The sequence below is a fragment of the Talpa europaea genome (genome assembly GCF_964194135.1).
Source record: "Talpa europaea genome assembly, chromosome: 3".
NCBI lineage: Eukaryota > Metazoa > Chordata > Mammalia > Eulipotyphla > Talpidae > Talpa > Talpa europaea.
This window is the reverse complement of record NC_140069.1, coordinates 68,897,067-68,910,335: the sequence shown is the minus strand read 5'-3', so window position 1 is coordinate 68,910,335 and position 13,269 is coordinate 68,897,067. Positions and strand designations below refer to the sequence as shown.

General features: G+C 36.2%; 1 protein-coding gene across 2 annotated transcripts in view; it reads right to left on the bottom strand.

Moving 5' to 3' along the window:
* Positions 1-13,269, bottom strand: part of PRKDC (protein kinase, DNA-activated, catalytic subunit) — a gene marked incomplete at both ends in the record, with an annotated part of 233,410 nt that overhangs the window by 193,878 nt on the left and 26,263 nt on the right. For both annotated transcript variants that reach the window (XM_084229434.1, XM_084229435.1), the window contains 6 exons: positions 512-738; positions 1,809-1,916; positions 6,851-7,003; positions 7,731-7,894; positions 9,309-9,399; positions 12,556-12,662. In XM_084229434.1, the coding sequence (XP_084085560.1) occupies positions 512-738; positions 1,809-1,916; positions 6,851-7,003; positions 7,731-7,894; positions 9,309-9,399; positions 12,556-12,662 (850 nt within the window). The remainder of the gene's footprint in view (positions 1-511; positions 739-1,808; positions 1,917-6,850; positions 7,004-7,730; positions 7,895-9,308; positions 9,400-12,555; positions 12,663-13,269) is intronic.

Genomic DNA, 13,269 nt, shown 5'->3' with positions numbered 1-13,269 from the left:
GTGACTTACATTTATTAACCCAACAGATAAGTTTCCGGCCAGTCTCCCTATACTCCCTTCCAAACCTTAATTTCACAGTCTGCAAGTATGAAATGCTTACATGTCCTGATATATCATCCTATTTCTTTGATTTAGAATGCTCTAGCTGATTTCTATACTTCAAATCTCATCTCAAAAGTCTCATTTACAGGAAGCCTACCCTAACCTACTTAAACTGGTTTAGATACTCCTCTTACAAACTCCAAAAGACACTGTTTTACATCTCTTATTATATTTGTAAGATGCTCATCCAAAACACAGATTATGTTTGCATGTATTTCTCAGTAGTTTCTGAACACTTCTTGAGGGCAAACTGCATTTTATTCATTTTGCAATTCCCAGAGCACATATTACTTATTAAATGCTTGATATATGACTACATGGATACATAAACACTTTCTTGCTCTTCAAAATCAATAGTAAAAGTTTTTAAGAAGTCTTTGACATTCCTCCATGTCATGTGGATACTTACCTGAATTCCCTATAGATATTATTAAAAGCAAGTGATGCTCCTAGCCTCTTAAAAGCATTGGGGTGAAGTGCAAAGCTGTACAATCGCTTGAAAAGTGATTTGGTGTTTACTGGACTTCTTTCCTGTTGCTGTGGGGTAGTCTGCTTAATGGACCATTTGAGAAATTCTCGAATACACCGACCACAAAAATCTCTTAAGGTACTGTCAACAGGGTCCACGATGCCATCCTGAAACAAAGTATAAAATGACAACTGAAGGTATTATTCCACCTCTGAGCACAGTGTTATGAAAATCAATTTAGAACACTATTCAAGAAAAAGTAAACACTAGTAAAACTAATGTAAACAAAACTCAAAACAGATCAAACTCCTCACAAACACTCCAAGTATTTGATGCCATATTTCCTCTATCTGGATGCCCTTATCAAATTCTTTATTTCCTCTGGCTCTCTTAAAGTTAACAGAAACTGACACTCAGATTCAAGTTGGAATCAATTTGCAAAAACCTGAAATTAAATGGCATTTGTCTGGACAAACTTGGCTTTTATTCCAAAGTCAATATATATGACAAAACAAAGTTATATGTTCAAATAACAGGTAAAATTAAATAAGATGACTATTAAAGGAGCCCAATGTAAAACTGTTTGCAAATAATGAACAAGTTATAATAAAATAAGTATCAAAAGATACTAAGGTTCATTCTTCCCTCAGTGAACAAGTGATCAAATTCAAGCAATTTTATTTCTACAGTCACCAGTTCTAGGTAAATAGTGAGTTAAGGTTTCTAGGGTCCGTTAGTAGATGAATGCACAAGAAAACTTGGATAAGCTTACAAAATTCCTTTTACTCTTAATAATTGTACTATAGATTTTTTCTTTTAAAAAATACAATTCAGATAAAAGTCAAAGAATGTTCTTTTTTTTTTTTCAAAGAATGTTCTTATTTACTTCTTCAAACCTCAGCGCACACACATAGACTTCATGTGAATTCAAATTTATAACCACCCTCCAAAAAAAAAAAAAAAAATGAAATAAAGAAAGAATATGTGGTTTCTGCTTGAAGAGATACAAAATTAATACTTAAGTAAATAAATATGGCCAATAAGTCTGAGGAAGATTCAAATTGGAATCGTTAAAATGCCATTTCACCAATTCTCTAAAATAAAAAAAAGATGATATGAAGTAGCTAGATGCTACATTTTGGTACCCTAACAGGTAGCTTTTCTTTAAAAGATGTAAATATACATCAAACATAATTACTCAAGAGGAATAGCAAGAAAATAATTAACCATTACTTACCAGTATTGTTTCTAGTAAGGCAACAGTATCCTGACTTTCAAATTTCTTATTGTTAGTGAACCAATGAATCAGTTGCATAACCAGTGGCTCATATAGTTGCCTTGTCACCTGAGGAAACAAAGCCATTACTTTATTACTAGAATAATTTTACATTTTAGAGTTTCATTTAAATGGCATGCACAGGGCACCCCCCTGTGGCACAGCAGATGAGCGCCTCTGCAGCGCCAGTTCAATCCCTAACGAGGGTCCCACATGGTGCGGTGCGACAGACCTCTCCTGCCACACCGGCTGCTCCCCTCGGTAGTGTATTTCATCAGTCTGCCTGTTCTGTTTCCCGCTCTGGTGAATTCTCTCACCCTCCAGTGCTTCTGACTATACTCAGTGCTTGCATAAATAAATAAATAAATAAATAAATAATAAATGGCATGCGCAAACACCAAGGCACATTATAATAAAGCTGTCGAAAGCCAATGACCAAGACAGAATATTAAAAACATCAAAAGAAAAAAACAGTAAACCCATAATGAAGCACCAATGAGACTGTCAGAGAACTACTCAGTAGGAACATTATAAGCATGAAGGAAATGGAAAGAGATATTTAAAGTATTTTTAAAAAAAATAACTTCCTGCCTAGAATTCTTCACCCAGTAAGATTAATAATCAAAATAGGAGGAAAAATATGGGACTTAGAGCAAAACCTGAAAGAATTTATCAACAGCAAGCTGCACAAGAAAGAAATTCTAAATATTGAGGCAATACACAACTAAATCACTTAGAGGAGGGAGAAAGTAACAATGCAGCCCATCAGAACAAGTCAGAGACCAGATTGTCTAATGAGACATGCAAAAAGCCTACAATAATCTTACTAGAACACTCAAGCAAAATTTAATAGAAGTAACACATAAGACAATGGGCATGGAATTAAAATAAAAAATAACATGAAATCATCAAAAATAGCGAAGACAAACCAAAAACAGTAACATAATGACAATGAAAACTTATATGTTGCAATAATCACCTTAAATGTAAATGACCTAAACTCACCAGTCAAAAGACGTAGTGTGACTGAACGGATTTCAAAACAAAGTTCAACCTTCTGTTGTTTATAAGAAACTCATCTTACCAACAAAGAAAAATACAGACTTAGAGTTAAAATCTTGAAGACAAGTAAACAAGCAAATGGCAACCCAACAAAAATCAGGAACAACTATATCTGAAAAAAGACTTTCAGTTAAAAAAAGTAGTAAGAGATGGACACTACATAAGTATTAGACTAAGAACTAATACAAGAAGAAATACCACTCATAAATATATCTGTACTCAATGCTGGAGCACAAAGGTACTGAAAACAGTAACAGAACCAAAAACAACAGAAACAAAGAGAAATACTGACACCACCACAATACTGCTAAAGAATTGTAATGTTCCACTGACATCTACAGACAGTTCAATAAGACAAAAAGACAAAGAAACAATAGCCTTAAATGAAGAACTAGAATAAACAGGTTTGACATACACAGAATATTTCACCCCCAAACCACTGTATACATATTTTTTTCAATTGCACATAGGACATTTTCAAGAACAGATCATATCTTGGACATAAGTAAACTGTAAATAAAATACAAAGATCAAAATTGTACCTAGTATTCTTTCTGACCAGAATGCCATAAAGTTAGAAATCAGTGACAAAAAAAGAAAAACCAGGAAAAATATTAAATAGACTAAGCAACATGCAACTTAACAGCTATCAGATAAAAGAGGAAATCAAAGCAGAAATTTAAAAATACCCTGAGATGAATGAAAATGATGATACAAGCTACCAGAGTCTCTGAGATGTACCAAAAGCAGTCTGAAGAGTGAAGATAATTACAATACAGGCCCAGATTAAGAAGCAAGAAAAATCTCAAATAAACAATCTAATATCACACCTAAAGCAACTTGAGAAAGAGAACAACCCCAAATTTAGTAGAAGGAAATAATAAAAATAAGAATTGAAGTAAATGAAATAGACATCAAAAAGTCAATACAAAAAGAAATTCATGAAACTAAGAACTACTTCTTTGAGAAGACAAGCAATAATTAACCTTTAGCTAGGCTGAAATAAAAGAAAAAAAACATTAAGAACACAATTACAAATAAAAGAGAAGAAAAAAACACAGGTAGCACAGAAATGCAAATGATCTTAAGAGTTTACTATGAACAACTCTATGCCAGAAAATTCAGTAACGTTAAAGATATGGACAAAATTCTAGGTCAGTACAGTCTATCTACCAAGATGAAGAAACAGATGAACTACTACTCAACTATAAAACAAGATGAACTCTTGTCATTTGCAACAACATGGATAGAACTGGAAGGGAATATGCAAAGTAAAATTAATACAGGGAGAAAGACATACCAGATAATTTCACTCAAATGTGGTATATAGAGGAAAAAACAAAGGAAATGATGTACCTCAGCCAAAACAAGCCCTATTAAGCCTTAGAATTAAGGCTACCAGAGGGGGAAGGTAGGAAGTGGGAATAAAGGGAAGAGGAGGCCCAACAGTCTATGGTAAAGGATTACCAGTGCTTTTGGTTGTATGTGTGGAGTGGAGATATATATCTGAGGAGGTATGAACCTATTCCTATAAATCACATACAGTGCCATCATACACAATATAACAAGAGTGCACTAATTTTTTTTAATTTAAAAAATATGCTGAGGGCCTCCCTGGTGGCACAGGTGGCTGAGCACAGCACTGTGAAGCTGTCTGCAGCCTCTGCAGCACCGGTTCGATCCCGGCCGCCCGGCGAGAATCCCACATGGCGAAGCAGACCTCCCCTATCTGGCCCACTCCTGCCCTCAGCAGTGTATTTCTTCAGTCTGCCTGTTCTGTTCCCCGCACTGTCTCCGGTGAATCCTCTCACCCTCCTGCACATCTGGCCTGTAGCCCGGTTCGTGTATAAAAATAAATAAATCTTTAAAATAAATAAATAAATATGGGCCTCCCCAGTGGCGCAGCGGTTGAGTGCTGGGCTGCAAAGCTCCCTGTAGCCTCTGCAGCGCCGGTTCAATCCCTGGCCGCCGGCGAGGGTCCCACCTGGCACGCAGACCTCTCCTGCTACACCCGCTGCTCCCCTCAGCAGTGTACTTCGGTCCTTCTGCCTGTTCTGTTCCCCGCTCTGGCTCTGGTGAATTCTCTCACCCTAACCCTCCCACGCTTCTGACTGTACTCAGTGCTTGTATAATGAAATAAACAAATCTTTAAAAAATATGTATAAAAATAATTAATTAAAAATATGCTGAGTTTGGGCCTCCCCAGTGGCGCAGCGGTTGAGCGCTGGGTTGCAAAGCTGCCCGTGGCCTCTGCAGCACTGGTTCGATCCCCAGCTGCTTCCTGGCCACCAGAGGAAGGTCCCACATGGCACGCAGATCTCTCCTGCTGCCCGCTGCTCCCCTCAGCAGTGTACTTCAGTCCTTCTGCCTGCATTGCTCCCCGCTCGGGCTCTGGTGAATTCCCTCACCCTCCCGCGCTTCTGACTGTACCCAGTGCTTGTATAAATAAATAAAAATAAATCTTTAAAAAAAAAAAAATGCTGAGTTTGTGTGTGTTTATGTGTGCACACCTGCATACATGATTCAGGTAAACCGAATGATTTTCATTTGTTTGGGAAAGGAAACCTGCACTCCTATGTTTATTGCAGCACTATCTACAACAGACCAGCTATGGAAACAAACTAAATCCCCCAAAACAGATGAATAGATCAAGAAGATGTATGCATACAAAATGGAACACTACTTGGGATTCAAAAAAAAAATTAATTCACGCCATTTGCAGCAACATGAAAGGAGTTGGAGGAGATTATGCTAAGCTTAAATAAGCCAGAAGAGAAAGATAAATACCAGATGGTGTCACTCACATGTGGAATATAGAGAAAACAAACAAGGGTCAAACAAAGACAAACCTTAAAACCAACCTTGAAAACTGACCACAGATCTGAAGCATCAAGGTGGGGAGGGGAAAGGAGAGGGGGAATGGTGAGCACAGGGTGGGGGCAGAGAACACCATGGACTATGGTGGAGGATTATAGGCGCTTCAGTGGTGGGAGAGTTGAGTGACCACACCTGAGCCAAGAAATCCTATACTGTCAAATAAACTAACAAGGATATAAAACATTGGTACTTCATTAAAAAATAAAATATAAATAAAAAAAAAGAAAGGGAATTCATGTCAGAAAAGAAGAAGCAATGACCTTCCTAGTGGTGTAGGGGTTAAAGACTCAGTGTTATCAAGATAGCAGAGGAAATGCATATGGCCAACAGGCATAGGAAAAATGTTCAACATCACTTGTAATCAGGGTAATGCAAATCAAAACTACCATGAGATACCATCTTACACCAGTGAGAACGGCACATATTAAAAAAACTAACAATAACAAATGTTGGCGAGGGTGCGGAGAAAAAGGAACTCTCCTGCACTGCTGGTGGGAGTGCAAACTGGTCCAACCACTATGGAAAGCTGTCTGGAGATTTTTTGACCTACTAAAGACAGAGCTTCTATATGATTCAGCAACTCCACTCCTAGGTATTTACCCAAAGGACACAAAAACATTAATTCCAAAGGGCACCTGTACACGCCTATGCTTATAGCAGCACTATTTACAATAGCTAAGCTATGGAAACAACCCAAATGCCCAAAAATAGATGATTGGATCAAGAAGGTGTGGTATATATACACCATGGACTATTACTCAGCAATCTAAAAAGATAAACTCATGCAATTTGCAGCAACATGGATGAAGTTGGAAGGGATCATGCTCAGCGAAATAAGTCAGAAAGAAAAAGAAAACTACCAGATGGTCTCACTCATAGCAGGAATTTAGAAAACCTAAATAAGGGACCAGGAAAAAGACTAATTGCAATAAAGTAAAAATCAAAATCAACAAGCAACTATAGACCAGAGACACACTACAGTTGGGGGGCAGGGGGAGGAGAAGAGGGATTAAAGTCAGAAAAGGGGGGTGGGAACTTTTTCAGATTCAAAATTCTTCACTTACCTGATCTACATCACACGCAAGTCTAAGTAGCACGGGGAAAGTTCGCTTGTAGAGCTGGTACATTGGTGGAGAACCCTGACCACCTTCAGGCATTTGAGTAGATTTTCCCAGCATGAACATAACCAAGCTATGTAAAAGTTCACAAGCTGCAACCTGAAACAGGGAGGAGTTCAACACAATTTAAGTCTTCAGGTTTACAAGAGAATATTTTAAAATTTTATTCAATTGAGCCATAAAAAAAAGCTTTTGTAGCAAATAATCCCACATGAAAATAAATTTACTGACATGAGTAGTTCTTGTATAAAGTGAATGCTTCTGTTCACTCTGATCTTTATCCAAGAGTTAAAAACTCAAACTTTGAAGTTTTAAACATTGGGACTAGAATATTCATAAGAAATGTATTTCAATACTTCCTTCCATATTATGGAACACTGCTTCATTTGTTAGGACATGTTCAACTACCATTTTTTAAAAATATATTTTTGAAGCACTCTGGAAATTCACAAATTAATATAAAAATATAAGATTAGAAATTAATATAAAAATTTGAAATTTTCTGTTTCTAATATACCCAGCAAGAGAAGATAATCAAGCATAGACTTAACAGCACTTTAAATGCCTTTTGCCTGTGTTTTCTATTACAAATAATTTGAATATATTAATGTTTTACCAAATAATTATCTATTAAGCTAATTTATGCTCCATTTTCATTTACCAATTAACGCCTACTTCTGATAATTGAGAAGTTTTCTAACTAGGAAATATATAAGTTATGATATTGGAATGGCTGAAATATATTACCTATCTCCTAACAAACATATGTCTGAAAAGCAATAGACTCTAACAAATTGAGTGTGATAAAAAAATAAAAGTAAAGTACTTTTGTTTGTCTGTCACTCCCTGAAAGTGCTAATTCTGTCACTCGAGGCAAGAAAATATCTAGGTAAATGACAGGTTTCATTTCTATAAATGGTACTGCAAAGCTGAGCTTTTTTTCTCTATCCCATGCCACACACTTCTTCATCATTTCATCTGAGGATGCAGCTGTTAAAAAAGATTTAGAAGAACTTTTTTAGAATTCAAAATACTTTTAAAACCAATTGCTCTACAATGCATTAGTGAACAGAGTACATATGCTTTTAAGTTAAACACTTTATTCATCTTTTAAATGCTGGTTTTTATTACACACATATAATTACAACACTAGAAATCACTGATGCACTATTTTTGAATTTAATTTAAAGTAAAATTATTTCTAAACAAGTCTAACAGTCTCTAACATTTGATTTCCAATTTCAGTAAGAGTTGAGGTATTTGGGGGCCTCCTGTTGGTGCAACAGGTTAAGCGTCAGCACTATGAAGCAATCTGCAGCTATTGCAGTACCAGTTAGATCCCTAGCCAGGGAGGTGACCCATATGGTGCTGCAGATGTCTCCTGTCTCCCCTCACTACTGCTCTCAAGAATGTATTTCAGTCAATCACCTGTTCTGCTCCCCAGTCTGTCTCTGCTGAGTCCTCTCACCTCTCCAATCCCGCACCTCTGGCCCACACCCGGGCTCTTGTATGCATAAATAAATAAATTTTTAAGGGCCACCCTGGTGGCGCAAGGGGTTAAGCACTGCACTATGAAGCAATCCACAGCCTCTGCAGCAGGAGTTCGATCCCCAGCCCGCAAGGAGCAACCCACATCGCCCAGCAGACCTCTCCTGTCTCGCCCGCTGCTCCCCTCAGCAGTGTATTTCAGTCACTCTGACTGTTCTGTTCTCCACTCTGTCTCTGGTGAATCCTGTCAACCCCGCAATCTCTGGCCTGTACCCCAGTTCTTATACTCATAAATAAATAAATCTTTTATAAATAAATAAATCTTTTTAAAAAAAGAATTATTTTGTGAGTTATAAGTGAATAGTATTTTTATTAAAAATCTCTTTATTATACCACTTATTTTCTCAGTATAGTCTCTAACTTCCTAAAAACCCAAAGGTCATAGTATATTTAATAGAAAATTTCAAAAGTAAAAATGCAGATAAATATTTACAAATATAAAACATAAATTCTCATTATAAATAATAATCTGAAATATCTAAATATTAAGACATTTGGGTTTAAAAAAGGATTAACTTTGAATTTCTGACACAATGATTAATATAGAAAAAAGTGTCAAATTAGATTCTAATTAGAAATAGAAAGCATATTTAACAAACCAAGCTAGACCATATCCCTGCTAGCATGATGAATTACTCAAACTATTAGTCTCTGTAACCATATTTGCAACCTTATTTCAAAATATATAAATCACACATAGGAGCTATATATATATATATATATACATATATATATATAAATATATATATATATAAATCACACATAGGAGCAATAGCAATATACTGTGATCTATATATATCCAAGTTAATGTACAAATATATCTACAGAAGTTAATTTATTTTAAAGAAAAATTTACCTGTTAGAAGATTTTTGTTTATTTGTCCTCCTAGGCAGCCAAGCATCTGTACCACTCTAATCCTGATTTCTTGTAAGGACAGTACTTCACTCTGAAAATTTGAATAATTGTATACATGTAATAAAGTCAAAAATTAAAGAGAATTATCAGGAAAGAAAAACTAGTTTATACCCCGCTCTATAAATGTTTCTCCTAGTGATTTATTTTATCCTACACATAGTGCTGTTAAAGTTTATTGCAAATTCATGAAATCATCTCTCCCTCAATTTTGTACTTTCTAGTCCATTTTCTAGACAGTGGTTCCAAAGTTTTTGACAGGACCTTTTACACCCTTAAGAAAATACTTAGTATCCAAAATATATGTGGGTCATATTTATCACTATTTATCATACTAGAAGTAAAAACTTAGAAATCATTTAATTGTATTTTATTTAAAAATTTTACACCCGGGCCTCCCTGGTGGTGCAAGGGGTTAACATGCAACCGATGAAGCTAACTGCAGACACTGCAGCACGAGTTCGTTCCCAGGTCAGGAAGCAACACACATGGCGCAGCAGACCTCTCCTGACTATCCCGCTGCTCCTCTCAGCAGTGTATTTCAGTCAATCTGCCGTTTTGGTCCCCACTTTGTCTCTGGCGAACCCTCTCTCACACAGACACATACTCCCTACCCCGCCCCCTCTGGTCTGCACCCCAGCTCTTGTATGCATTAAAAAAAAATCTTTAAAAAATAAATGAATAAAAATACTACACCCATTACATACTAACAAATGACATTTTTCGTAGAAAAAGTAATTCCATTTTCCAAATAAACACACAAAAATCCTTAGAAAAATGGTACTGTTTCACACTTGTGCATATCTCCTATTGTCTAAGTAGACAAAAGACAGCTCTTGTTCTTGGGCTGTAGCTGGAAGAGGAAAGATTATTTATAGCCTTTTTAGAAATTGTGGTTATTCTTTGATACTACACCAAAATGAAGAAGTCATAGTTTCTTAAAGATTAGTTACAATGTAGAATCTGAAAACTTATCATTGACGTCTATATACTCTATTACATAAAACCCACTGGTCTATCTTGCTCTATGAGTGGATATTTTACCCATGCATAATTTGGTAACATAATGTATTGGTCATCTGAAAATACTGATTTGCTGTGTTATGCAGATCTTCCAATTACCAACACATTTCACTACATGCAGAAACACATTTGTTATTATCACCACCAATCTCACTACAAAAAGCTTTAAAATAATGAAAAGCTGTTTAAGTTCATGGTGATGGCTACAAGTTTTCCAAAATTTAAATCTTCACATATGTATTGGAATTTTATCTTTAGCAACAAATTTCCTCAGATGTTTTATTTGAAGTGACAGGCTGGTTCTGTTTATTTATTTTACTAAATAGTCAATTAGTCTGTTAGTTATTTCTTTCAAGTAAAAATTGTGTTCTTGAAAAACAGCAGCTACTTTAACTCACAGCACAAAGCATCACACAAATTGTTTTCCAGAAAACAATGGTCACACTTCACTATGCAGCAGACTGCTTTATGTATACTTCCTGTTTCATCACACAGATTAAAAAGATGTGTGCTAAACATCACAATTTAAGAAGATGCTAAAGAACCAACAAAGTGTTACCCATCTTTAATACCAGAACACAAATGCCAAAAGAGTAAAAAGAAGTTTTGGTCTAGCACCCTGAAACCCCCAGAGGTCTATATTTCAAGAACCATCGGATTAGAAAACAGGAGTTACACTATCTGTAAAGAAATTTTACTTTTGGGGCGCCCTGGTGGAGTGAGGTGTTAAGTCTCAGCATCATGAAGCTATCAGCAGAGAAGTCTGCTGCACCATGTGGGTCATCTCCCAGGCCGGGGATCCAACTCATGCTGCGGATGCTGCAAATAGCTTTACAGTGCTGTGCTTAACCACTTGTGTCACCAGGGAGGCCCTAAATAAAATTTAAAAAAACAGCAAATTTTATTTTCAAAACTATTATGCTCACGGGCTTCCCCTGTGGCACAGCGGTTGAGCGCTGGGCTGTGAAGCTGCCCGCAGCCTCTGCAGCGCCGGTTCTATCACCAGCCACCGGTGAGAGGGTCCCACATGGCGCACAGACCTCTCCTGCCGCACGCTGCTCCCCTCAAGCAGTGTACTTTGGTCCTTCTGCCTGTTCTGCTCTCCACTCTGGCTCTAGTGAATTCTCTCACCCTCCCGCGCTTCTGACTGTACCCAGTGCTTGTATAAATAAATAAATAAATAAATAAATAAATAAATAAATAAATAAATAAATAATCTTAAAAAAAACTTTTATGCTCACAAGTAATTTTATCTTGTTGTATGTATATGATATGAAATTATTTTTAAAATTTTAGACAATCATTTCCAGCTTTATTCAAGTCTCAAAAGCTGTCAAAGAGGTGGGAAGAATTTACCCTAGAGTTACATTAGCAGTTTTAGACATTAAGGGTTTTTCAAATTTTAATTTTTTCTCCATACCTAAAATATGTATTGTCCTTTTATTAACTTTCTCTACTTACATGTGTTTTTTTTTTTGTTTCTACTGCACATCAAAAAGAATTGGTCTAAAGGAATTATCACCCAAATAAACTGGCATGAATTGAATTAAGATCTAATTAGTAAATGAATCAAACTTACATATGCATGATATCAGCATTCTCATAGTTACTACACAGGAATAAAATTACTTTTTGTTTCCACTAAATATCTTTGAAGGTAGAGACAAACAGGAAAACAAGATCAAATAAATAAAAGTAATAGTTAATATAGCTCACATTTTGCTATGAATATATTAAAGTTATTTTTATATTTTAAATGAAAATTTTTACTTTTCACAAGCATTAGAATCTTTTTTTTTTTTTTTATAGAGGCATGTTTTATTTGTTTGTTTGTTTGTTTGTTTGTTTGTTTTGTTTATACATGCACTGGGTACAGTCAGAAGTGCAGGAGGGTGAGAGAATTCACCAGAGCCAGAGCGGGGAGCAGAGCAGGCAGAAGGACCAAAGTACACTGCTGAGGGGAGCAGTGGGTGGCAGGAGAGGTCTGCACGCCATGTGGGACCCTCCTCCCTTGGCCGGGGAGCAGCCGGGGATTGAAGCGGCGCCGCAGAGGCCACGGGCAGCTTCGCAACCCAGCGCTCAACCACTGCGCCACCGGGGAGGTCCACAAGCATTAGAATCTTATCTCCTTATTACTTAAGGTAAAGAAACACAAGGAATTTCTTACTGATGAAATGTTCTTTGTCTTTTTCAGCTGTTTTAACACAACTTCATTAAATCCCTTCTGGACAGCCCGAGAAAGTGCTGACACCTCCAAGTTATTCTTGGTCTCATCTATCAACAGTAAACAAAAATATATTTTAAATAACATTCATTTATTTTTGAGGAAATCTAGAGAGAACATACTACATTGCCAAAGAGACATTTAAATCCTAATTTTAATTAAACAAGTAAGTTCAAATGAGTTTCTTGAACAAACAAAAAAATGTTAATAGTGAAGCCAGTTCCTACTTCTCATATACAAGCAAAAGCTGGGACAATTTGAGCATCAAAATCAGTAATGGTTGGTAAAAGATTACACCCACTGGAAAAATAAGAATCCACAAGTTCCTACTAATATAATAGGCAAGAAGAGAAAATTAGTTCTTACAATAGAATGCCAACTAGTGTAAAGGGAATGTTAGAATAGGAAAAATCACCATTTCACAAGTATCACTGTACTAACTGATTCAGGAATAATCATCAATGAACAATAAAACTACTATGGAGGAAAGCTTGATGAGGAAAAAGAGTATTTACAGTTGTTAATTACTGCCCTATGAATTTTTGTTTTTATGAAAACAATCATAAACCTATAAAAAAATTATAAGTATAGAACAAAACTTTTCTTCCGTCAATCAGTAAGTTACCAACTCTATGCCCCACCACCCCTGAATACTTC